The sequence below is a fragment of the Lasioglossum baleicum genome, chromosome 19 (assembly GCF_051020765.1).
Source record: "Lasioglossum baleicum chromosome 19, iyLasBale1, whole genome shotgun sequence".
Lineage (NCBI taxonomy): Eukaryota > Metazoa > Arthropoda > Insecta > Hymenoptera > Halictidae > Lasioglossum > Lasioglossum baleicum.
In genome coordinates this window covers 4,427,600-4,454,805 of record NC_134947.1, presented here as the reverse complement: position 1 = coordinate 4,454,805, position 27,206 = coordinate 4,427,600, and the positions used below count along the sequence as shown (strand labels likewise).

Genomic DNA, 27,206 nt, shown 5'->3' with positions numbered 1-27,206 from the left:
GAAAATGTAAGGAATACTGAGGAACGTGTTTCGAATTGCAATGGAGCACATCGTGAGTCCTTTTAATCAGGGTTCAATTGTTTTTTCAACTGCAAGATTAAGATTTACCCGTAACGATAAAGAAACAAATTCGAGGAGACATTGATATCTCGATAGAAAAAGCAAACTAGACGAAAACTAATCGATATATCGGGTGCTTCTCTTGAAACCATACGACTTCCAAGGACTCCAACTACTTTTCCGAATCACCCTTGTAGAATATTGCGACAGGGTCGGAATAAAAACGTCATTTAATATGTGAGCGCGCTCGATAGCAAAAAACCTGGAGTTCTCATGCGCTCGCGACGCGACGGGAAGCGCATTTGGAAAATCAATCTTTCACCAGTGACTTTCGCGTTCGTTCCGCAGAATTTATTTAAAATATCCGTTACACGTTCTCCCCGTCGCAGACTGTTATCGTATCACCGAGTTCTATCGCCGTATCGAAATTCCGGGCGCATCACGATGTATTCGATGAAGTATGAAAGGCACCGTTCATTTCAATATTCCGTCGTAAACATTTTCATGGCACACGCCGATCAATAATTGTAGCAAAATCGGGCTAAATGTGCCGGAACTGAGCCGAGGGCAGAGTGCTCGCAGTTAAACGGAAATATATCACTCCGATGCACATCCTATTCCCGTCGAACGCTTCCTTCAATGCAACCGCTCTTATCCGCCCATTTTCCCGGCGCTGGTAATTAGTCGAATATTCAATGTATTGTAATTACATCGATTTCGAGTCGTAGCGACTCCACTGTGCGCGCTCGCACATCGAAATTCCGCCATTTTATTCCCGTCGTTTCTTTAAATTGAAAAGGAAGCTTTACTACTTCCGCGGGAACTTTCATTTTAGTTTTAATAAGTTAAAATAAATTCGTCCGTGACTGCTGTTTCATTTCTCGGAATATTTTAATGTAATGAACAAAATAATAAAATAGAAATGTTCCGTATCCATTGTAACTTGTATTGGATTCTTCAAGAGCCAAATGGAAATTTCTTTTGTCCGTTAATAATTTCAGTAAGTTGAAAATATTTCAATTCTGAATTCTAGCAGCTGTTTTATATATATTTCACCTATTCATGTTCATCTCATCAATGCTTTTAATTATTGAACTTTTCATTATTGAACCAGAATTATTAAGGGTTGAAGGAACAATCGGTCTGATGAATTTTCCCGATTTATAGATTTAAGGCCAGTGTATTAGTTTGACCTGATAAAGATAATTAAGAGAAGAATGAAATTTGGAATGTTATTTGGCTCCTGTGTCTTGCAATCAATGCAAACATTTTTTATTTTTCATAAAGATCCGCAGTCTAGTTATGAGCGATCGAAACAGATTTTCTTCATCGATAACAGTTATCGAGGAGAATCCAATTTTTTTTCGACCCCAAAAAGTATAAAAATTGATATCTTTTAATAATTTTGTAGATTATCTTAAAATAGCCGGATAAGATAGTCAAAAATGCCCTTGAACCGAATTTTATCGACGATGTGCCATTCATACTGTGCAAAATTTCAACCCTGTATCTCGATCTGGAGGGTAGTTATGGGGTAAAATCGAAAAATCGGTTTTTGGCCTATTTTCCCTAGTTAATGACGTTTAGAAATTCCGAGAAAAATCTGACACATGTCAAGAACCCAAATACATACCTTGCAATTGGCTTCAGATTTTTAAAATGAAAATCCTGCTTGTGAAACATCAAAAACCTCGAAAAAAATGCAGATTTCACATGGAAGTTCTAGAGTGACAACATTTATTATATATTTTTACAATAGCGGTATATTGTTATAAGTATTGTTCGTGAATTTTTTTTCAGATTTTTTGGTTTGGTGCGCCGTTGTTAAAAAAAGAAAAAAATAGAAACCGATTTTTTCGACGTTTTTTCCGCGAAGAAAACTAAGCTAATCTTAAAATTATTACGTTCTATTTATTCTGTAAGTCTATCAGGCTCTGATAAACCTTGAGCATTGTACAGAAGTAATTAAGAGATGAAATCAACTTAATTAATATTTCTACAGTATAAACATTATATCTGGAAATATCAATCACGTTTTCAACAATTTCCCAAATACTAATCAACTGTTTATGAATGATTTTCTATCGTAGAAAATCCTAGAATAGCTGTTATTTTTGGTCCCTGGTTTCGAAGGTGCCTGAACAATTACGCGAGCGGCTGTATGGCGCGATAGTACGCGAATCCTTAAGGAGTGACGGCAGAATCGGGATTCCCGGAGAATTTTGAAATGTCGTTTATCTGAATGGGAGCGCAACTTCATTTCAACTACCACTGAAGCCGATTCAAAACGTCTGGAGCCCGTCTGTAATCGTTACGAATTGGATGGCGGAGCGCCGCCGTGGCTTGCAACAAGAACGGATGTCAATCATAGCTATCCGCGAAGATCGACTCGCCCTCCTTCAATTCTCTCGGTCTTTTCCCGAGGGGAAGAAGGAGTCGGGATGGTTCTCGTGGCAGTCGCGGCCGCAACCGTGTGCACAGCGCACCATTATTCGCCGTCCATTTTCCCCGTTGCTGCGCTGACGCTCACGTACACCCTTGAAGAACATCTTTCTTTCGTTCTTTTCTATTTCCACGTTCCACCGGAAAACCGCGACCGACTAATCAACGGCATTGCTGCGCGAGAAATCCTACGATATGACCAATTCCGCACGGCGCCGCGCGGACCGTAGAACGAGAGGGTGGGGGTTCATATATCCAGCGTTAAGTCGACATTTTCTGCTCTGCCGCTCTTCTGATAATGGGCTCCCGGCTGATTCCGCAGCGAATTCCGCGGATACCGTTACCCCACCGGCACCGGTTAGTCGTGATTCCCGATCCTTTTACGATTGCCGGCCACTGGTTTAATGATTTTATTAGGCACTGTTACCGTAAAATCAGCTTTTCCACCAGCCGCCCGGGGATAATTGAAAGCATCCCCCGTTTTTGAAATCTCGCGCGAGAGAGAGAGAAGAACCGTAGCTCTCGCAACGAGAGTTTCCCGTCTCACTTTTCATTCAAACTTCGCCGATGTACACAATCCGATCTCCTGTACAAAATGTACTATTGCAGGCTCGCGTAATCAACATTTTCCAAGATATTCGCGATTCAAAGTTAACACGTTCGCTGCCAACAACGAGTTATCTCATAGGTCGAAGTTTGCGTTCAGGTTTGTGTTCCTTACGTCATTTTCGACTAAATCGGGGGTGTAGAATCGCGCTGTGGTGTCCGCGACATATAATTCTGTGACACACCCTGTACAGTTTAAATCGTAAAGTTTTTGTTCCACATCTCATCGCCGCGGAGTCCTGTAAGTTTTAAAGCATTGCGCATTATTCAAACGGCCCTGATAGCTCATGTAGCGATAATGGGATTTGATTGTGGAACGTATTTCATATGGCGTGCGTATTGATCGAACGCGTAACCCAGATTCCAAGTGAAAAACGCAGAAACTTTCTCGCGATTCGATCCAACGAGGTAGGGGTGGAGGAAAAAAAAAGGCGAAATGTTTAATTAACCGTCGCGACTATGACAGTCCAATTGTGAATTCGCGAGACTTTTAATTAACGAGGGAAGTGTCCTCGATAATATGCAGTCCACACGGTTCGTTTCCATCCTAATCAAATGAATTATCTCGGCGCGCTGTAACCCGCCATTGTGCTTCTTTAAGCCTGAGCGAGGATCCCCGGCGAACGAGCGCTCGTTTCCGAAATATTTTCGCAGCGGTCGCAGAGTTAAAACGCGAGATGCATCGATATGCTTCTGGAATCGCGGAGGGTCGACTGTGCCGAAAGCTTTCCCGAAAATATGCTGTGCCGAATTAACAGGCGGCGTTCGAAAATACCAGTCTCGCGGGAAAACGTCGATTCTCAAGCAGAGGGCGCGTCATAACATTTTATTGCGATTATTGAACTCTGGATTTTTATGAAAAATACGACTTCCATGCAGGGTGTCCCGAAAATCTTGTACTTCCTCGAAAGGGGCGATTCCTCGTGTAATTTGAACTAACTTTTTCCTCTGCGAAAATCTTCTCCGCGGCTCTGTTCAGGAGTTATTATCGGAAAACGTTCGCCCAATTCCAACGCCAAGCTCAGTCGTCAAATCTCCGAATTGGCCAACGGTTTTCGATCATAACTCGTAAACGAAGCCGCGGAGAACATTTTCGCGAAGGAAAACGTTGCTTCAAATTACACGAGTCGAATCGTGAAACCACTTCGAAGAAAATACAATTTTGTTTATGTCTGACAGTTTATAAATACGCAAACATTTTGTTCTTCACTGAACTCTCCTCGGGCAAGTCAGCGTTTTGTCCGGTTAATCGATCGTGGTCGCGGGTCGCATTAAGATCGGCAAGTTTCTCGCGACTCGGGCCGGCGGCGTGACTCTTGGGAAAAAAATTCTAATTAAGCCCCGTCAACATCACGAACTGATTACACGGCGAGCTGTTAATTAATAGTCACCACTATCGCCGTAGGGATGAATAATGTAATACTTACGAACCGTTAGCGTGTTAATCAGCGGACCGTCCGCGTGCAACGGCCCGATACGAAGGCATTACATGTTTACACAAGCTTGGAAGATGACAGTATTTGATGAGTTATACTCCCTGCTCGTGACAAGATTGCCGCGGCGTAATCACGGTGCCGTGAGGAAAGCTGTCGGTCCAAATAACGTCGGATGTTAATTTTAACCGAACTACGGAAATCGATTGACGGGTCCGATGCTTCTCAAAGTATCTACATATATTCGTTTGTCGATGGGCGCTGTGTCCAACTAATGGTGATCTTGTTACCCCACCGAATGAGATTAGGAGTCAGCTTCCGCACAACAGATGTCTGCCACGCGTAATTGTAACTGACATAACTTCGTGGTAGCGGCTCTACGAATCTACCTCCAATATTCCTCCCGTCTTGATAGTTTGCTTTTCGAAAAATTCATTCGCTAGACGAGATAATGTAAAGTAACATTTTTTAAATTACTAAACTGCGGATTTTATGCATTTATCGTAGAAGATGGGTGATGGTGAATTCTTCTCTCGATCGAAAAATTCGATCATTAATAGAAACCAGCACATGTGCAAATTAATTAAACATGTTTCTCGACGTTTCGATCCTTATGTAGATCATTCTCAAAGAGACATTTTGTTCGTCTGAAAAATAATATATGTATAGTATATTTTGAAAAAAGAAAAATATAAAACCACACATACTTGCTGTGACAACGAAGAACATTTAAACAAATATTAGCACGTTACAAATGTAACTGGACTTTGTTCCATGGTGGCAAAATGTGCAACTGAACCATGTGTTGGACAAAATTGGTAGGTGTAATTTAATACAGGAAGAACATTCGGGAAATATAAACACGCCAGCATATTATTTTTAATCTACTAAACGTGATAAGTGTACTGTGGATCTTTTTACGCAAAATAAACATCGTCTGCATCGATTGCAAAGAATTTGAAACTAAATTGAATGTTGTTTCTTCCCTTAATTATTTTAATGGAGGGGAAATCATACATTGACATGTTAAATTTCTCAAATTTTCCAACAATTTTGAATTTCGTCTACTTAATTTTGCTATAAATGCATCAGGATCCGGAGTCTAGTAACAAGGAAGAATGCCACTATGTTTAGCAAAGAATTCTCGCAGCGACTGATGATAATGACGTAAAACTAATGACGACTGCACTCGAAGTGGGAAATGGCATGGGAAAAAGCTGGTTAAAAAACGGCGATTGTTAATAGCGAATCGATCGGTCGCGAGCCGCGAGGTATCGTTCACACGTAGCTGGTCGACGAGATAAAAACGGTGGGCAAACAATGTCGAGCGAATCGAGCAGCGATTAATAGATTATCGACACGACGACGGGACGATCGTGCGAATTTTTGGTGTTTACGTTTTGGAAACGGACGGCCACGGGTCGAAATTGCTCGGCTATTACCGGGCGTAATCAAAGACGAAGAAAGAGAGCGCCGAGCGAGAAAGGGAACGAATAAGGAACGGAACCAGCCCGAATACAGAGGAGACAGTGCTTGAATCTTCAAGTAACCAACACGATCACGGTAAGTCGCATTTCAGAGACGAAGTGGCCGAGCGTTGGCATGAATATGAATGAGCCCTCCGGCTGATATTCCGAAGCACGAAATAAAATAATTTCCTTTTCTGTCGCGTTTCGTTCTTCCCTCTCTCTCTCTTTCTTCTTCTTCGTGTGTTTTTTTTTTGCCTTCTCATTTTTGTGCCAGCGGACCGCGCGAGATAAATCAGACACAATGGAGAACGGATGAAAATCGTGAAATATGAGCAAACGATTTCCAACCTCCGACGGATTTCTTGTTTCTGATAATTGGATATTTTAATAGCAGCTATGTGCCAGCGTTTATAACGAAAATTCGGATGATAGTCCAGTCAACGAAAAGTTGTAGAGGGGGAAATGGAAGGAACACAATTTTTAACTTTGGGTCTTTGTTTGGAGTAGTTAGGGGTGAACATACTAAAAGTAGAAATTGTGAAATAGAACTGTTCAGCACAATTAGTGAACTTTGAGCGCGGATATCTCGGAAACTATGCGAGATAGCGAAAAACTGAATAGAATCAATCTTGTGACACATTTTGTCAGCTTTAATTTTGTATAGAATGATCTTATCGCTGGGACGCATAGTTTCCGAGATATCCGCGCTCAAAGTTCACTAATTGTGCTGAAGAGTTCTTTTTCATTCACTCCTCCACTTGAAAGAATACCATTTATATTTTATTATATTATGTGCTGTCTTTATATCGCTGTAACTTTTGCAAGTAACATTTTCTCGCATTTTCTCGACACCCTGTATATTGATCGCAGGTGCGCGTCCATTGTCAAATATTAATATCCGTGGGATCGATAATATTTACCTGGAATGATACCCGGATTTCTGTGGAGACGTGTTAATGATAAACCGAGTAGGCTGTATGAAAAATACATTCCAGCTGGCGGTGTTTTAAATACCGCTGGTGAATATTAAATGGCCTGATACGCCGCGAGGAGTAATGTACATTATTTATTCAACGCGTGGAAGAATCTGTGGCAGACGGACCGAACAGCATAGAATTCGTGGGAATGACAGACGGCAATGGCAGTCGGCGAGCGGTGGGGGGGGAGGGGTGGTGGCGGCGACAGCGAGCGGTGAATAGTTAGTAAACGTTAAGTAGAGAGCGGTGTATCAGCACGTGGAGTACGTATGTACGTATCGGGTTCTATGTTTCCAATCTCACGGCTCTATCCCTCAATCTCCCTGGATATCACATTTAAATGGCTCTTATTTATCCGCTGGCTAAAGTGGCAAGTCCTGTTACTGCTGCGGTGAAGAACACACCATTGTCGTTTCCTTTAACTTCACTCGAAAGCGTCACTTCCTGCCGCCGTTACTCACTGTTCGTCCCTGCCATTGATCTTCCGTTCCCTCTTTCCCGTTCCGTTTGCAAATCGGTTGCAGAACGAAGGAAACCGAACTAGACGTACACGTGAAGTAATTACACCCCGGATTTACTGCTGTTTTAATCCCTTCTTTTCCCTCCCTTATGTATATCGTCGTAGCCGGTATTCTACGTTTAAACAGAGCATTCTAGAATTACAATTTTTAACAGGTCTCGGTGTTGTCGTTGTTGCATGCGTCAGATCTTGTAATCGAATTTTAAACCACCTCCCGATGAACTAGAGACTTGAAGCTTTAAACATAGCTTAGAACTGGATGACAATGCAATATTAAAAAAAACAAATTTTCAAAAAAACTGTCTGTTGAAGAGAGAAAAATTTTAATATTAACCGTCACACCTCGCCGCGCGACACTCGCGAAAATTCTAAGGTACTGTTACGTAGTAATAAGGTTGAACAATAAATAATAATGAGCTGAGGGCGGAACAATCAATTTTTGACGAGGCAAGGAGAATAACGAAATGGTCAAACAAGTAGAATAGACATGACTATGGTCAGACAAGTGAAACAAGGTGGCCTGTAACGAAGAAAGTAGAACGTGCGCCGTGTAGTCGGACAAGTAGAATTAGTACGACTGTGGTCAGACAAGTAGAATTAGCACGGCTGTGGTCAGACAAGTAGAATTAGTACGACTGTGATCAGACGAGTATAGTACAGGAGACAAGTGAACATTTTTTTCTTTTAAATATATTTTACGTCGCTTTTTTAAATTGCTGTGGTTATTTCGCGACACATCCAGCAGATTGAAAAATAGACATTTTAAATCCAGCAAAATAAATGTGACCATTTTTATGTCGTTGAATTAGAATAAAACTTCACCCGACCAAATAAGAATATATTTTTCAGAAGACGTCGCTGAATTTAAATTCTTATGCAATGATTTATTTAATTAGTACATTCATTTAAAGAATAAAAATATCTGTGGTTACTTCAAGCAGATTTTGTAACAAGTTCGAAAAAATTGCTTCGTGTGCAAGTGACTGATTAAAATGATGTAATAATTTAAAATTTTAATAATTTAAATAATAAGAATGATTAAAAATAAAAAATTTTCGAACAACCTACCGACTATTCCCAAGTTTTTCCGAATGACTGGTTCTTCCGTACCGTTTCGTAAAAAGCAACTGGCCCTTCGAATCGTTTAATAAGCAATATGTATTACGAGTGCTCCGAATATGTTTTTATTACGTAACAACGGCGGATTATATTGAATTTAAAATTGCATTTGCATTTAAGCCGTTTATAACATTAATTCGCTTGAACGCCACAAAGGTATAACTGCACTTCCAACAGATGTCGAGTACACCGCGGTAATCGGATAATCACACTTCCACAGTGTTCCCCTCAATACCGAAGCTCATAATGGATGGGCTAACAATTTTCCTGTTTTTCTTGTGCTTCTATTAAATTTGATGTTCTCGTATAAATCGAAAACGGAGCAGGCTTCGAATGAAACACGTAATCCTTCGTGCGAGCAACATGTTGACTATTGTGTGCACACAGTTGCACGTAACAATAAGTGAATTTTTCAGTTTCATTGTTGAACGGATTCGGTGAAAACAGCTTCAGCAACTGGCCAACTAGAATGTACGGTTTTACAGCTCGCCTCGAGTAAAATACTTTTCATTGTATTTTCCAATAATTACTCTTTATTTATTTGTTCCAAGATCTCCAATGGCAGCGCAACTAAAAATTAGTTGCCAATTATTCCGGGCCGTACGAAGATGTGAAACTATAGATAGAGAAATACAATTTTATACGTTTCTTTTAGAATGTTTAAAAATCTTTAAAAATGACAACCTCGCGTTAAGAAGAAAGAGAAACGGTATGTGAGAAGTATAGTTTTGTCTGGGCCGTGAATAGTTTAGCTAGAAATGCTCTTTACTTCACCGGACTCAAAATTTGTGCCTTTCTCGTATAAATTATGATGTATTTGGTATGTAATCAAGTAGATTTGTACCCGGGGCGGATGCAGATGGAAGTTCGAACCTCTAGGATCAATGGTTGAGGAGTTATGGTCGCTTAAAGTTGAGCATTTTCGAACAGCTTCCTTATCCGTAAAAAATGCTTAACTTTAAGCGACCATATCTCCTGAACCATTGATTCTACAGAATCGAAATTTCGATCTGGTACAAATCTACTGGATTACATACCAAATACATCATAATTTTCAGTAGAAAAGCACAAATTTTCAGTCCGGTAAAGTAAAGTTTGCCCCTCTTTCCAATTATTCCCACGGCTCGCGAAATTACGTTGCCAAGTAGAATGCGTGGCAATAAAATCCTTTCGTACGAAAAATATATAACTGTTTCTCGGCAAAACCCGTCGTCGTTGTCAACCCTTTGGTGGCGGCGGTCTACCGGGACAGGAAGCTGATATACACAACAAAACAGGCTCGTTGGTGAGTCAGAGCGCTGCCTCCGGAGCGCTTTTAGAAATAATGAAGACCGCTTGTCTTTGTTCCACTTTCTTCTTCTCTCCCTCTCCTATTTTCTTTTTATCTGGTCCTCCTCGCCTCTCGTTGGGCTTTCATTTATTGCCTGATTTATCACTGTCCCTCCTCCGCCGCGAATATATTTTATCTCCGTCGAATTTGATCCTGAAATACGGCGTCGCATGAATAGCCGGGACTTCGGTCTCCGTGGAGGGGCAGAGAGATGCTGCGAAATTTATGCAAAGACCCATAAACACGCGACGACGCCGTCAAAAAATTATCGATCCGCAATTAACGCCAGACGGTTCTATACCGCGTCCTCCAGTTTCAACCAACTATGCTATACTAACTATACTAACCCCTGTTTGCTATGTCTTCGTAAAACATAATGGAAATGATGGTGGTTAACTATTTGGTTGGGCAATTTCGGTATTTTAATGTGCAATCAAGCCCAATTTTTTCTGGTCCTTATCGGCGAGAAACTGATCCAAGTGCGATTTCAGGTCATCGTCATTAGTGAAAGCTCATTGCCTGAATAAAAAAATTGGGTTTTATTTCACTTTAAAATACCGAAATTACTTTCTTGCCAATCCAATACAATAGAGCCTCTATAGACGCGACAGCCTCGGGGGGATTTGGTCGCATCTATCGTATAGGGTAGCTATTTTTTTTATCTCCAAAGGCCGAGCCGAACGTAGAGAAGGACAGCGCGTGTACATAGACACCACGCAACAAAAAAGAACAACGAAATTAAGATGTATCAGAGTGTTTAATCTTTAACAACCCGCTCCCTTAACTACCTCTTGCCTCGTTCCCCTCCCGCTAGTTTTCTCTCGTGCACTGAAACAGTACATATATTATTGTATTGGTGTACTTTTTACACCAGCGTGGGTAGTTAAAGGTTAAATTGGTTAATCTTCCTCGGTTGTTCCAAAGGCATTCAGAGCTTCTTCTAAACCTTCTGTTTCTCTGAATTGACGCCGTGATTCGATACTTTCGGGCCAGTAGTGTGTAAGGGAGGTGTGTGCTATTCTTCCGAGCAACAGCTGATGACCGGGAAGTGTGTAACATCGAACGATCGCGTACGAATTCCGGCACGTTCGTGTCGATTGCGACGCGAGGCATTAACACATCGATACAAATTGGAAACTGTAACACCCTGGACGCGAGTCCTGTAAAATGCTCGAGTAAACAACGGCGCAATCAATCGCGCGGACGTTGTAAGCTCTGTTGTCGGGTTTCATATCAAAATTTGGCACGCGGTCGTTCAACTGGAAAAACGTCGAGAGCAGTGCGAGTCCGGGAATCGTCGAGAGGGCGTTTATTGTTGCACACGAGACCGGAGAACGGCATATCAAAAAAAAGAACTGTGGACTTTCATAAGTCTTCGTACGGTTAGCAACGACGAGTGGCGTGCACTCACGCGTAGGAGGGTCGCAGCTTGTTAAAATTCCAGCCTGATTTCGAAGCGGTGGCCACACGACGATAGAGAGCGAGTAAGTCGAAAGAAACGCTGCCAGGCTCCCGGATAATCTCGCGGCACGGATTATTGAGCACGTTCGGTACAAGTTCTTTTCCGTTTGCCCGGATAAACCAATAAACTCTAACTTCATTTAAGGTAAACCCTTACGAGCTTCATGCTCGTGCTATTCGACTTCGGTGATTTTCCTCGTTCGGAAATCTCGTTCCACAGCGAGCGTACGAGCCGATTAAAACTTTCTCCGGTGCAAAGAACTTTTGTATCCATATTTCTGGCGACCACAAGCCCCCCGCCGATCGATAATTAGGTACTTGAGATTCAATTCTATCGAGACCGAGAGAGCTCTGATTTGTTCGCCGTTTTCTACTTGTTAGGCGCTCGTTAGGCTCCTATAGCCGGTACAATTATCGTGGCACTTCTTCGTCCAATCAGCATAACAGACTTTATACAACATAATTCTGTCGCGCGAATGTTAAACTACGCTAGCGGGAGAATGCGCGGCGAAAATATCAGTGTTCCCGGAGACACAGCGGGCTAAAGAGGCGGGGGAAAGTTCGAACGCAAACGTCAATCGATCATCAAATGTAAATTCCAGCGAAGTTGCGTGAAATTTTATCATCGAACTCCGTAAACCAATTTGCAAAGTAGTTTTATCCATGCGCACCGCAACCGAACTCGCGCGGATGAATCGGGACAGCGCGTCGCTACAGCTATTTGCTGGAAACCGTGCGCGAGAAGAAGTTACCATCCGAATCGACCGTTTCCACTGGCTACGCTTTCGAACCGCGATCCGCCGTGAGATAACGCGGGCCGATTGTTCTATGCACCGTTTTCAGCAAGTGCCGAAAGAAGTTCCTCCATTGGCGGAACGATCGAAAAACGGGTTCGCACTGTGCGATATTGAAAAGACGCCGTGAAGAACATTCTCGAAACGGAAATGACGAACTTTACGAGAGACACCATATACCATAAACTCACTTCTCGTAATCCCGTGGCAAGTTCCAGCACTACAGGGTGGTCTAGGTAAGTCCGAAAAATTGCATAAAGAAAAACAGAAGAAAGCCCGATACATTCTTTCGCCAGTTTGCACCAAAGATGTGAATGGTACGAAGAATGGACCTGGTATGTTACCATTAAAAAGTGATATAACATTTTGAACAACGTCCGTAACCGTCTTTCTGTTATCCCCACGCTCTGGCTCAGATTCCTAGATCTTAAATTCCCTGTGAAAGCACGCTGGACTTGGGAATTTCCTCGAAGAATGTAATCAAAATATCCGATACTGTCAAGACTTAACGAAACAACGAGCCGTGGGGATGAATATCTGCTGCGCGTGCTTAAAATAATCAAGGTACCAGTAGAATAACACGTCTTATCCGTTTCGAACGATTGAATTCGAAGATCCACAGGCGAATTCATGACTCTCCTGGGGCGGGATCAGTCCTTCGTTTTCGATCCCCAGGTTCTCAAGATCATCGTCTATCTCCGGGGGGCAAGTCGATCAAGGAAAGTGTCCTCGTCTCGAGTACTTTTTGTCGTTGCAACCTTCGATATATCGAGGTCACTTGACAGCGTCGTCGGTGACGTTGCGGAAAGACATTGCGTCCGGAGGACGTCAATCCCCTGGAACTCGATCATCCCCTGTTTCGCCTCGGTCCCCATACTTTCGCGTAGCGAGTAAAGGTCGTTTCCATCGAGACTTTGCTTTTTCAGGTCGTCTCGCACAACTGGAAATATTCAGTTTTTCTTCGTAGGTGTCCCAATCAACAGTTTCGAGAACGGAACTGTCCGTATCAATTTCTGCATTCGTTCTGCCGTTAGAACGCGCAACGGGCGTACACGTTCGTTCGCGATGAAAAATAGTTTTCAGCTCTCCACTTGTTGTTAGTAGAATAACAGCGTATACACGGCGTCACAGATGAAACTGTACGTCTCTCGAGATTGGAAGACTTGCGTACACATTGCTCCAGTTCCGTAAAAACGTATGGACCCGCGTTCCAGTCGAAAGCAATCCACAACGCTGCGAAAACGAGACGACGATGGCCGAGGAGATGAATTGAAATATCGATTTGGGATCTCGATGGCCGTGTATTGTGCCCGTCAAAATAGAAAACCTGTTGATTTCGTGCACGGCGAGTTAACGAAAGTAGCTGGGCCGATGATTCTTCTACTGACGTTCATCTAGACATCCATTTTCGTTATTGGCTTGCGAACTCGCTCTTCTCTGTCGATACACACTGCTTGCTGGTAACTCTTGTAAACCGATTGGGAACATTTTTAAGTTCTATTAGATTCCATAGAATATTTTCTGTTTAGAAATTCTATAGACACCGCGCGGCCGCAGTTGGAAACTTTGTCCACATTTAAACATAAGTCCCAGCCTCGTGTATAGCACATTGCGGATTAAACACAACGCAAAGAGGAGATTACAGCCTTGTACTTTCAGTTACGGAGCTTAGTTAACAATAAAGTTAAAACTGTATATGCCGCGGCACTGGCACCGCAGAAGAGGCGTATAAGTTTGTGGTAATGTTACGATACTGTTGTGCTGCAACGAGTTAATTCGGGTAATTATCGCCCAGCCATGGTTCCTCAAACGTTCTCGACTTCTACCAGCCACGTTACTCAAATTTATTACAAGCTGCAAAGTCATTTATTAGCTCCGCCAAAATAGTTCGATTCTCTACATTAATAAACAGGAACTTTAATTGCAAAAAATAGAAACTTGCATGTTATTCCCTCCCTTAATGATTATATAATCGAGGAGAAATCGTAAATTGACATCTCTCCTCTCTTCAAGTATTAAAATATCCCAACAATATTTTTTAAATTTTTTGAGCATTTTAAATCCTTCTGGGTTTATTTCGCTTTACAGGAATACCCCACCCAACCCCCAACAATTCTGATTTTAATCTTCCCAATTTTGCTATAAATGCATAAAGATTCGCAGTCGAATTAATATTACTGACAAAATTGGTGAGTGTGGCAGATTATTCGCTGATGCGTTACACTTAACTTCATGGAACTTTATGGAACGGTATATGCTGTTTTAATCTAATAGATGAATAATATACGGGATGTTTTACTTAAATATATGACCCACAGAAAAATATTCAATATTTATTCAATATTAAAAAATTAATATTAGAAAATATACAATATGAAATTACTGAATTCAACATTAAAAAATATTAACCCTTAGCACTCGAGTGGCGACTCTTAGGCGCCACTAAAAATTGCTGTATCATTATTCAAAATATTGTTTACATTACTAAATATGTTAGTGTCTATTCAATTACTAAACATTTAAGTATTGCGTGAGGTATTATATCAATTTCATATTCATACAAAGAAAAGAATTATGGAATTATTCTAGGTCGAAAGAAATGTTTAATTTTCCAGTTAAAATAGGTCCGAGTGCAAAGGGTTAATATTCAATATTATAAAATATTAATATCCAATATTAAAAGTACAATATTAATATTCAATATTAAATATTAATTAAATATCCAATATTAAACAAATGTTTTATGTGAAATCCATCTCGATATTCTTTGTGCTAAGACTGACACCTTCCACACACAAGACACGTTGTATTTTTAACCTTAATCTTCGGAGACCAAGGTCATTTGACGGTCACTTCACAATACATGTTTGAATGTATTTTTTATGAGCTACGGAAAACAACATTTAAAAAACATCCCCCGTGGAACGCTGACCACTTGATACCATTTAAACTACACATAAATTTTGTATTACGTCTGAATTAAAGAAGATACACTTAAGCGAGCCACTCTGTATAAATTCGTTTCAAGCTGCAACTCGTTCTTCGCTATAAAAAGTGAGAGAAATAGAAGACAGGTTGTGCTTCACGATTCGTGGCCAGCTGTATAAAAGTCTGGCTACGGTCGACGTTAGTTCTCGCTGTATTAAAGTTTTCAAATTACAGAAGTTCTAAATTGGAAATATGAATTGGCATAAATAATACGGGAACGCAAAGTTAAAAGTATTTCACTTGCCACCAGATTTTTATATAACGCTATAATTTATAATAAATTATTATAAAACAATTTTTTCTTTGTGTAATTATATAATTATTTTAAATAAAAACGCTATCGTCGATACGTTTATTTTGGCACTCGTATAAAAAGCATGCACGGCAATCACATTGATTGACAGTCCGATAAACTTGATATAAATTCTTGAAATGAAATTCTATTCTGAAATCGGACATTTCACATGTAACAATCTAATAATAAACTTCGAGTTTGACGTAACGGTTTTAAATGTTGAAACTGTGGCATGTTCTGTCCAGAAATTAAGGTTAGTTCCTGTAGATTACAAATTTTAAGGTATTTTTGACGAGAGCACCGCGTCTATTCTCTTATTACAACTCGATAATTCGGTCTGTGAGTAGAAAAAAGGATCAGCGATAATTAGTATGTTGCTGTAATCCCCACCTACGCACAATGCGATAATGGTAATGAGACCGAGAACAGGTCGTAGCAAACCAGAATTCGTAAGCACGTTCCCCGAAAGTCGTTATCAAGCTGATTAACAAGCTTTGATTAAGGCAAATCTGTGCACAGACGACAGACAACGTGCTCGCGCTCCCCCGACCTCAACCATACTAATACTTGTCTCGCGCAGGGAAGTCGCGCCACGGTGACAGACGTGGCATGTTACTTATTTGCAGCCGAATAACTATTAATTAGCCTTCGCGACTTTTGACGGGTGCACTAGTTAAGCCGTAAATTCGTACAAATTGCTGCGACACGCGATTGCATGTAATTTATCTATGGAATTCATCAGCGCGTTAACGAGGCCGACATTCGACTCTCGATTGTTATTAAATTTAAAGCAGATCTGGGAAAATTTTATTTGTTTAACGACTATTCGAAATCATTTATTTCACACAAAATAATAGTGATCCATTCGAAATAAGCAAACTCGCGTACTGCATTATTCTATCATCTTTTCCATTTGAAAGTAAAAAAAAAATCTTTAAAGCTATATGACACATTTAAAGCAGATCTTGTGTGCATAACATCCACAGTCTGGTCATCATCACAATATTACAGTTTATCTTCACAGTATTATCTAAACAATATGTTTACGGACCTTAATCATTTTTTCTCAATCCTCACGAAAAATAAAAATTGTCTTCATCGATTGCTAGACGGAGCAGCCACTTGGAAATTTTTTCTACCTCGAACAATTTTCAAAAATTTAAAATTATACATCGACACCCTCCATTCTTCCTAATGTTTTAAAGTTCTACTAATTTTTCTCACAAACGCGTAAAATCCACAGTCTGGTCGTTATCTGAATAGTACACTTCATTTTGGGAGTATTATCTAAAATAATATTCTTAATATTTCTTGATCAGTATTTAACATAAATTACGTCCAGGATCGAGAATCGTTTTGCGACGTGTGTTGAATAACGTTCCACTGTCGTTACTATGGATTTCGACATGGTACCTTGAACGAAGACTTCCAATAATATTAGTACAGAATTCGAATTTTTGAGCGGCACTATACCGCCCTTGATATCTTTCCATTTGCGTTATTAAAGACAGCTATCGTTCTCTCTTTCATCTGTGACGCTATAATTAAAGGTAAATATAATTTTATTTACTTCAAAGTAGCTTTCAAATCTGCAGGAGAAAAGCTTATTTAAGAAATAAAAGGAGAGTGGAGCGAATGAAATTGGACGTTTAGAGAGCCGAAAGATAGGAAGCAGGGAATTGAAAGAGAGTAGCAGGAATGGTGACGTGGACCGTACGTATTCGATTCACCGACGCAATCCAAGAGATCGTAACAACGATACATTGTAATCCGAATTTCTCATTAGTCTCCCTCGAGCATGAGCTAGCAACGTATTTGTACGTCTTACGGCATCCACAATCTCTGACTCGGAGAACATACTAGGAGCACCTCGATCGATAAACCTGATGCGAATAGCACCTGTGCTTTCGAGCTTTAAATTTTTCATCGGGAAGCTTTGTAACTTATATTCCCCACTGGGTTCCAACAACTTCCTTATTCCACATATCTTTACAAATTTTTAATTATGCAGATTCGGAAGCCCAGAACAAAATAGAACTTTACTTCCTCTGAATTATAATTATTAGGTTGGTCCATGTGAAATGTTCAATTTTAGTTTACAGGTTTACTATGGGCCACGCGAAGGTCAACATGTCGTGCGTCGTTCGATTTGTGTTTTAAGTCATCGGACACTTGTATTTGAATGCAGACGACTTTTAACCAACTTCGAAGAAGGAGGTTACTCAATTCGATCTGTACGTGCCTTTTTTTTTTGTTATTAAAGTACCTTTGTTTCTAATGTAGAGAACATGTAAATCAAATCCGACAAAACTATCCTACATTTTCTAAATTTTAATTATTATGGTAATTATTTTTCTCGGCGCACAGGTTCGATCAATTTCTACACTAAATGAATATAGCTTGAGGGGCATGAAACGTTATAGTCCGGGTTCGAACCAAATAACGCTTCCGATTCGGGTTTGAATCAGTGCGCCGAGAAAAATAATTACCATTCTTTCAAAATAGTGCGATCGCGAAAAATACCTCCTTTATTTAATTATTATTCTTATATATTTTTAAATTTAAGATTATTCTAGAGCTGTCCATACTCATCCCACGATTTCTCAATCTCTTTTTTCCAACATTTATTCGTACAGTATATGTACAGTGAGAGGGACGAAGGTATTCGTACACCCTTTAAAACAGAATATAATTGTACCGAACGACCTGATTTTTTATAATCAATTAGATTTTTTTACAGGCAACGTTCGAAAACCGAGAAGACGCACGATTTAACAGTAATGGTTTAGAAACGAGAGTGTAGACAAGATAGTTCGAGGTCATTAAAATCTTTGATCGTATACCAAAACAGTTTATATGTAATTTAAGTAGCACCCTCGGAGCGGAATCAGTCTGCATTTTATTGTGAAAGATATATATTGTCTTTCTCTAAAAAAAAGGTTTCAACGATATAATCTAATCGCGTGCACGTGTCGAGGCAGTGTGCCTCGAATATAACTGAAATAACAGAGCAGTCCAGGATCATAGCGACTGATTTTACTATGTATAATGATAGAATATAAGTTCAGGATTGTGTTACGCTAATGACTGAGAGAAACTCGAGAATCGCATTATGTACTATAACGACTGAATAAAATTCGAGGATCGTGTTACTGTAACGACCGAACAGAATGTGTGGTTCCTCTTACTGTAATGACTGAATGGAACTCGAGAATAACTTCACTATAATGTCTGAATGCAACCTGTAACAAATACAGAATTGCATAACACAGTACAAACCTTTCAGCTTTTTAAACGAATAAATTACAGTTGATATTGTCGGACTTGAAATGTAAAATGAACAAAGTAGTTCATTTATTTCACTGGAAATCCGTAGCCAAGGAGAATGACGTTAAAATATATAATATTCGACGTATCCGCAGTTTGAAAATAATAATATTCTATGGTAAAAACATGATAATATTATTTTTAACATGTTCGTGGTATCATCAGAATTATTGACACTATGAAAATTCGACATTCTACAGTTTTACTAACAACTATAAGTAGACCGCGATTCTTTATGCGAAATAAAAATAAAATAAAGTATAATAAACATTGATTTTATCCCCTAACGACACCTTTGTTCCTTTAAAAACAATATTACGATGTTCTGAAATTTTTCGGATCTTTTACCGTTTTATATTTCACCCAACCAATTTTTTCATAAATGCATGAAGATCCGCAGTCTAGCTATAAACATTTAATAAAAAATAAGGACTTCATTATATATTTTTGAAGCGAATCCAGTAGAAGTAGTTTTCAGGGTGAAAATGTTCAATTGTTTTTTTTTTGTTGATCTACTAGGAAAATAGAAAACCGTGTAGCAAGCTTTGTGGGGAGTTTCCAGCTTGAAGAACGAAAGGTGTAAAAATAAAAATTGTTCCGACAAAAAAAAAATGCCGAATTTTCGGTTGACCGGAGCTCGCTTGTGAGAGGTCGGCTCGGTTGACAAGCCAAAAAACGATAGGACTGGTGGCAGATAGCTGTTGGAGGACTATGGTCAAAAGCGTAATCACTGTCTGCAAACGTTGCATCATGGTCGACTTGCAGCCAACACACTTGTAAGTTGGTATTACCGTGCCATACGGCCAGATCTAAGTAAGTGTTACCCGCATACCTGCGGCTTCGAAACTTAAGTCAAGTTTCGCTGCTTCGGGCATGCTTTCCAAGAGGCTAAGTATCGTCGGTACACAATCTTTCTCCGGATTATATAGCCCTTTGTCACCGTATCTCACCTCGAGCGTTCTTTATCCTGCGGCGCCCGGTACTTAGTCAAAGAAACGAGATTCTTACATTAACTATGCATATTACAACCCTTCGCGCTCAATTCTTTTAGTGAACAAAGTCAATCATTATCATAAAATGAATATTAATTTAATTCTCAAATAACAGTATTGAAAACAACGGTATACTTCGTATTTTCATGTCAGATAAAATTAAGAAGCTATTTGAAAGCTACTTTAAAGATTATTTCTTTTGACAAATTTCAAACGAAACAATTTCGAATGGATCAATATTATTTTCTGTGAAATAAGCGATTTCAAGTAGTCGTTAAATAAATAAAATTTCCCCAGATCATCTTTAAGTTTGTTATAGCTTCAAAAATTTCATTTCGACAAATTTCAAATGACTTTAAAACATTAGAAAGATAGGAGGATGTCGAGTATATAATTTAAAATTTTTTAAAATTATTCGAGGTAGAAAAAATTCCTAAATGGCTGCTCCGTCTTACAATCGATGCAGAGAATTTTTATTTTTCGTGAGGATTGAGAAAAAATGATTAAGAGATCCTTCGCTGTGAAGTGTCGACGTGAAAAAACCATTAAATGCTCGCTGGATAGGTAACGTGTTCGAGATAGCACTCGTGCTGTTTGAGAAACCCCATTCGGAAACTATCAGAACGACTGTGCTCTCATTGAAGCAAATTAAAGATCTTAGTTTCCGCCGTTCGAAAGTGGCAAGCTCTGTAACCGTACGTCTGCGTTTCAACGAAGAGTATTTTCTTAGCGCACCTCATCAATCCTAACCGTTCCTGGAAAACCGCAACGATGTTTTCAAGAAACCCTCGGCTCAAAAGGTGATTCAATGCTTTCTCGTTAGATGAACGTCCAAGTTGTGCTGTTTGCGCTATTTTTCTTGTCAGCATCACCGTCCGCTAGACAGTGGGCTGTTAGTCATCTCCTCGGCAAACCGGGTGGAGCGGAAGAAACGGGAAAAACGGGGCTCTTAATTGGCAAAGCTTTCCCCTCGTCACTTTTTCTTACGATTAGACTACATTACATTAACGCGCGGAACTTTGTTTTCTGTAACGTTCCGCGCACGGTATCAATCTTCAAGTTTCGTCCGACTCTTGCGTCTACTTTATCAGTTGTGTCAAGAACCTCTCGAAAAAGAAAGAAGCATTACTTAATAATCTAGGCGCGGGTGAATCTAGTAAACGAAGGAACGCTTTTAACTAAGAAGCTAAAGACTTCCTCGTTGAACAGTGAACCTCTCAGAAGTTATCGCTTCTTGCGTGCGGTTAGCTGAATTTTAAAACGCATTACCTGTTTTAATCATTTTTATGAATCGAGGTTAATGCCATAATATCATTCGATTCGCCCAGTGTCTTTACAGTTGTGTATTTGACCAATTTATATTTATGAAAAACTAGCTTTTGCCCGCGGCTTCGCTCGCACAGAAAACCGTTTAATGCCCTCGGAAATTGATATTGTTTCTCCATATAAAACCGTTTAACCCCCCATTCACCCCTATAGAGTTTTAATTTTATGTCATACCGCAAGCTTAGATTTCAAAACCCCTTTTCACTCCCTTAGGGGATCAATCTTTTAAAATGCCGAAATAGGTGTTTGATTAATTATATCAAAGAGCATTAAGACCAAGTACGAAGTAAATCCGACCACGAACAAAATATTCCTCGTACAAACGTTGCAACCCCTTTTCACCCCCTTGGGGATTGAATTTCGAAATATCCTTTCTTATCCCTTGTATAGATCATAAGGGAAACCTCTGTGCAAAATTTCAGCTTTTTAAGTCCAAGGGTTTAGCCTGGGCGTTGATAGGTGAGTCAGGACTTCGCTTTTCTATATATAGATTAATTTCTTCACGAATTATGATGTATTTGGTGTGTGGTCCAGTAAATTTGTACCCGGCGCGGATGCAGATCGAGTTTCGATCCTCTGGGACCAATAGTTCAGGAGATATGATCGCTTGAAATTGAACATTTTGACAGGCGACCTTACCTGTCAAAAATGCTCAATTTTAAGCAAGCATAACTCCTGAACCATTGATCCTACAGGATTGAAACTTGGATCCACACATCATAATACAAAAATACATCATAATTTATAGGAGAAAGGTAAAAACTTTGAGTCCGGTAAAGTGAAGAGCACAGTGAGTTTGATTTGTGAAAGGTGACTTCGTGGGAAGGATGAATTTTTAATGCAAAACCTGTGTCGAACGCTGGTTCGAACGACGTAGCATAACGGCTCGGCCTAGATTCGTTTCCCACACACGTTGTTTTCCGGTATCATAATTAACACAGCGACCCTTGCATAATAAAGTGTGACTAACATAATTAACGGGGCGGCCCGCATTCTATGCCGCCGTTCTGAAAAGAGCTGAAAGTAACACGGTCTTATCCCGAAGCTCACATCCTCGGTTCTCCGTCTCCTTTCCGCTTTTCCTTTCGACTCCAGCGAACCTCGCTCTCGTCCTCTCTGTTTCTCGTTCTCGGTAGGTTCTTTGTGCCCATAAATAATTCAGGTGCTCAGGATGTCGTAAAGACATTAACGAAGGTAAAAGCTTTTAAGGTCGGCCCGGCTGAATCCTGAACTCGTTATGCGGCTCTTACGATAATAACTCGCAATCTCTGCCGGAGCGGGTCTATTGTTCAACGATATATGTATTTACCATCGAGCGGATGCGATATTTTCCTCTCGACTATGCTACTCTCCTTCGGATAATGAAAGTTTAGTCTGCTCTCGTGCAGGTTTCCGTAGGTTCCGAGGGCTCGTGTACGTTGCAAGCTGTTTTAAGTGGAGGAGCTTTCATCCTTGCAGCCGGGAACGTGTTTAGCCAGTGATTTTTTTTACCGTATCGGAGAGTCTAAAGATTCGTTTATTAGTGACAGAACTCGTGTTGAAGATTCCGCACATCGTAGCGATACATTTTGTTCCTCGTTTAATAAATACAGTAGCGGACAAAAGTTTAAAGCCGCTCTAAAGAAGACGATAAGTTTTTTAATAATATTGTACTATACGATTTGAACTTTTTTCGGGAAGCTAGAGAAATTAGTTTACCAAAGGATGTGAAAAGAAATTTTTTCAGAAATTGCAATTGATCGGAATTGTTGAGAAAATACTAAAAGTTGATTTTTTAACATGTTTATGTGGGCCTATATGGAAAATTTAAAAAATACGTTTTGTAGATCTGTGTCAATTAAACATATTCTGAAAATTTCGTCGAAATCGAAGACCGAAAAACCGCGCTTATTGCGAAGATTGCGTCAATATAGTTTAGCGCTCCACGCTTTTATTTATTGTCGCTAATGTGTAAAAAAATTATTTTCTCCTTTTTAGTGCCATTTAATGTAAAGTGGAATAAAATGTTGCAGATCTGAAACGAAATGAAAATTGTACTGAATTCTGTCGAATTTTATATTCCACCCTTGTTTGTGTGGTTATTCCGCCCTTAATTATAATAATGTTACGAACAAACAGATAACATCGAATTTTCTCGATTTTTCCAGGTTCTGACTTGCCCAGGTTCGCTGAGGAAATCCAAAATGTGACGGTGAGCAGGGGCCGCGACGCTTTGCTAGCCTGTATAGTTGACAATCTTCGAATTTACAAGGTGAGCAAAGATTTACTTATAAAAAGGGCAGGTTGGAGAGTAATGAAACTGTTCGAAGATAAACGTGCGATATGATCAATGTTGGGCAAATTATATTTTAAATAATAAATAAATAAACGTGTGATTTTATTTGCAAATAATAACTAGACTTTTTATTTAAATAAAAGTAATTTAAATAATTCCAAAAGTAATCTATTTATAATTTCTCATATGCAAATAAAAGATTATTTATTATTTGGATCGAGATGGAGGTCAAATAAATAGTTTTTCGTCTTCTCTCATTTCTTGTATTTTGTATATATCGCACCCCCCTCCCCAGACCTTATCTGTATAATTACCAATAATTCATTTAGACTTGCTCGAATAAATAATAATTATTTTTGCTTTTTATTTGAATATATCCAAATAACAAATAACTTGTTATTTAAGTAATTATCTATTTAAATCAATTGATTTATTGCCCAACACTGATAATGTGATAAATCGTCGACGAATAACGTTACCGTTGCACGAATCTGAGCAGTTCGTAGGGGAGCATCTTTTCGTATCGATCGCTTTCGTTGGAAGAGCCAGCCGTCTTGCATCCGCCGATAAGTTAGCTGCTCGGCGAAGGCTCGTCATTAAGTGGAGCATTTTTACACTCAGTTTGAGAATTTGACGCGAGGCGAGGGAACGAACAGAGTCTGGTAATTCTATCCGCGACTCGTAACAACGTCGTCGACTTCAGCCGGGCTACGGGCCGCGTTCGTTACGCCAACGGAAATACATCATGGACCGTGTCACGTTGAATTATTAAAGTAATACTGTAACGACACCCCGGTTCACAAGCGATCTTCTTACGGTGTGCTTAGCACGCGTAGAAGGCCTCGCGTCTCGCATTACCATTCCTACGGCTGATCCTTGCCAGACGCAACTACTTCCAACAGGAAACACGCGCTGCGGTCGGGGCCTGTCCTCTAACGGTTAAAGTTTAACGGGCTAGTTCAATGTAATGGCTCGAGAAGTTCGATATTTTTGCATACGAGCCGTTCACAATCGATTAATCAGCGATGCAAGTTCTCCACATATTTTCTACTGCCAAAATACTTTACTCGCACTTCGCAATTTTACGAATAAATTGGGTCTAGCAGGATGAGCATGGTCCTGCGGGCCCCAACCACAAGTTTTAGTGCACTTTGCCTAAACAAAAATATTATATACTTTGCATAAATAACACCACGTGCGTAGTAAAAAAGAGACGACGTCTGCGATTCTTAAAATATATGATCAGACTCTTACATCGCACTTGGAATTAGTTTCATGAACTGATTAAAAAAACTAAATCTTGAAATGGATCATAATGTACTGAAATAATCACAATGACATGATGTTTTATGAAAGCTTTCTGTTAATTCAATTCGGAGAGATTATTTATACACCTAATATATAGAAAACTAATAAGAAAAGTAATAACTAATGCGATAACTAATAATGATGTAATTAAAAATGAAGCCTTCCACGAAGTTGTATATTTTCTCCAACATTTCCTTAACGATGGGAGAATACCTTGGTTTTCGGGTCTCAAATTACCCAGAGATTTCGTCACATTCGTCGCATATAAATCAAACGTGGTTTCCACGACATCGATAAATATATAAATGGATAAAATAATAATGACATAATAGCGGGGGGATGCGGTCTATTATCTGGCGAAACGTCTTTCGATGTTCGAAACGGAGAGGGTAAGATTTCATTATGTTTCGGGGCTGGGATCGATCGTTATACTACTCCCCGCATATTAAGAAGAAGGCGGTATCGGCGTGTACCGCATTCGAGAAAGTTGGAGCGTGCTTGGTAGATTCCACAAAAGCCTGGCGCGCACATCGAAACTCCGAGAGCGACGACGAGGGAAAGAAAACGACTGGAGGTTCTAAGCCTTCTTATACTTATCCTTCTATTCTCTGTATCCCGTGAAGGTTTCGAAGATCTACGAAGGATACGGGATACAAGCCAGCCAGTGTATTGGATTAAGCACGCGATAAGAAGGGAACGGTTGTTATATATGGTGTCCAAAGCCCCGCGAACGAAAACCGACACGTGAATGGAACACGCTGCGAATGTACATACGGACAATTCTATAAGTGAAACTGCGCATCGAAATACACTCCTCCCTCTACGAACTGCACTTTTCAATTCTTACTTTCAACCTCGGAAAATTTATTGGTTACCTTGGGAAACCAACACCTGCGGAACTTCCCCACCCCCCGATGTCTATATTCGGATGGGGCTCGCCGAAGAATTGAACGCAAAAGTTTAGGCAAAATTGGGAACGATAAACTGCCGGACGGAATGAAGTTCTCCGGAAGTTGGACCTTCCCGATCTATGCTCGAATTTTTTCTTTCCGTTTCAGCATTTTTTCCGAGCTTCGGATCCGCGCAAAGGCCCCCGCTAACAATAAGAACCGGGAACAAGTTAATTACACCTGTCCACGTCCGTGCGCTTTGTAACACGCGCCGCGAAATATATATTCATGTATCGCCGACCTGTGCGCTGGCTACGGGAGTTCATTATATTTTCTCATTTGTTCGTCCATCTTCCTTTTTTGTTCCAGGAATTTTAAAATGACTTACCGTAGACCGCGTTAGAATTAATCGTCACTGGATGCCTTCGAGTTGTGGTTGTGAGTTGTATATTTTAAGTTCTCATTATGGTTAGTTTATTTTCATTAGTTATAATTTTCGGTAAACTTTACCTTACCGGACTCGATATTAAAGTGATCCAGTAGATTTGTACCCGGCGCGGGTGCAGATCGAAGTTTCGATCCTCTGGGATCAATGGTTGAGGAGATATGGTCGCTTAAAGTTGAGCATTTTTGACAGGTAAGGGCGTCACTACAAACTGTGAATTTGCTCAACTTTAAGCGACCATAACTCGTGAACTATTGATCCTAGAGGTTCGAAACTTCGATCTGCATCCGCGTCGGGTACAAATCTACTGGATTGCATACCAAATACATCATAATTCGTAGGAGAAAGGAGAAAGAACAATAATTTTTTGTAATATTGCCTAGGAAACTAACTTCGGCCTGATATTTTTAAAAAGTTGCTCATTGTTAAAGGGTGTCCACTTAATTTTGTCCTTTACCGTACATTGCGCATAGAATGCGTTGGTTTTAATAAGAACAAATTTTCTTTGATGGGTTCACTGACCCCTACTACCGCGCAGAACGATTTCCCTCATCGCCGAACAGTGTTAATCGCAGTCTTGCGTGTTCCTTTTTGCACTAGTATTTATTATTTCCGTTTCGCTGATTAAAAAATACACCCAAGCAACATGCACAGTAAGGAATTTCATCGAATTTATGAACTTAAATTCCCATTGTTTTCCCGCAAACTTGCAAGTCGAGCAAATTGATCGACGACGCTACCGACACAGTTTAATCGGAGCTATAATATTAACTTAATTGTTTCCAATCAGCGATTTGTATGTCCGGCACGGTTTCGCTAAAGTCGAGCGTTTTTTGAATGTTTGTTCGCGAGCAAATGTTTGAATTTGTTGGATTTTTTAACAACCATTATTTTAATCGTTTCGCTTTTGATCGGTACATAAGGTATTTTTGTACACAAACATTTCACATAACAGCGGAACATGCGAGGAAATAAAACTGGCAAATATGGAAGATGTGGAAAGTGATTTATCGATGAAGGAAAACATATTTCCATTTAGCATTGTTGACTTGGAAAATAAAACAATTTTTAAATAATTCTTCCTTTATAATAAGAACAAATGATGCCCCATATTTTAAATCTATTTACGGGTGGCAACTCTATCTATAT

General features: G+C 39.9%; 1 protein-coding gene across 9 annotated transcripts in view; it reads left to right on the top strand.

Annotated features, from left to right (window-relative positions):
- Nucleotides 1–27,206, top strand: part of LOC143218390 (neurotrimin) — a 378,119-nt gene that overhangs the window by 198,911 nt on the left and 152,002 nt on the right. For all 9 annotated transcript variants that reach the window (XM_076443537.1, XM_076443540.1, XM_076443536.1 and 6 more), the window contains one exon: nucleotides 23,287–23,390. In XM_076443537.1, coding sequence (XP_076299652.1) covers nucleotides 23,287–23,390 — 104 coding nt within the window. The remainder of the gene's footprint in view (nucleotides 1–23,286; nucleotides 23,391–27,206) is intronic.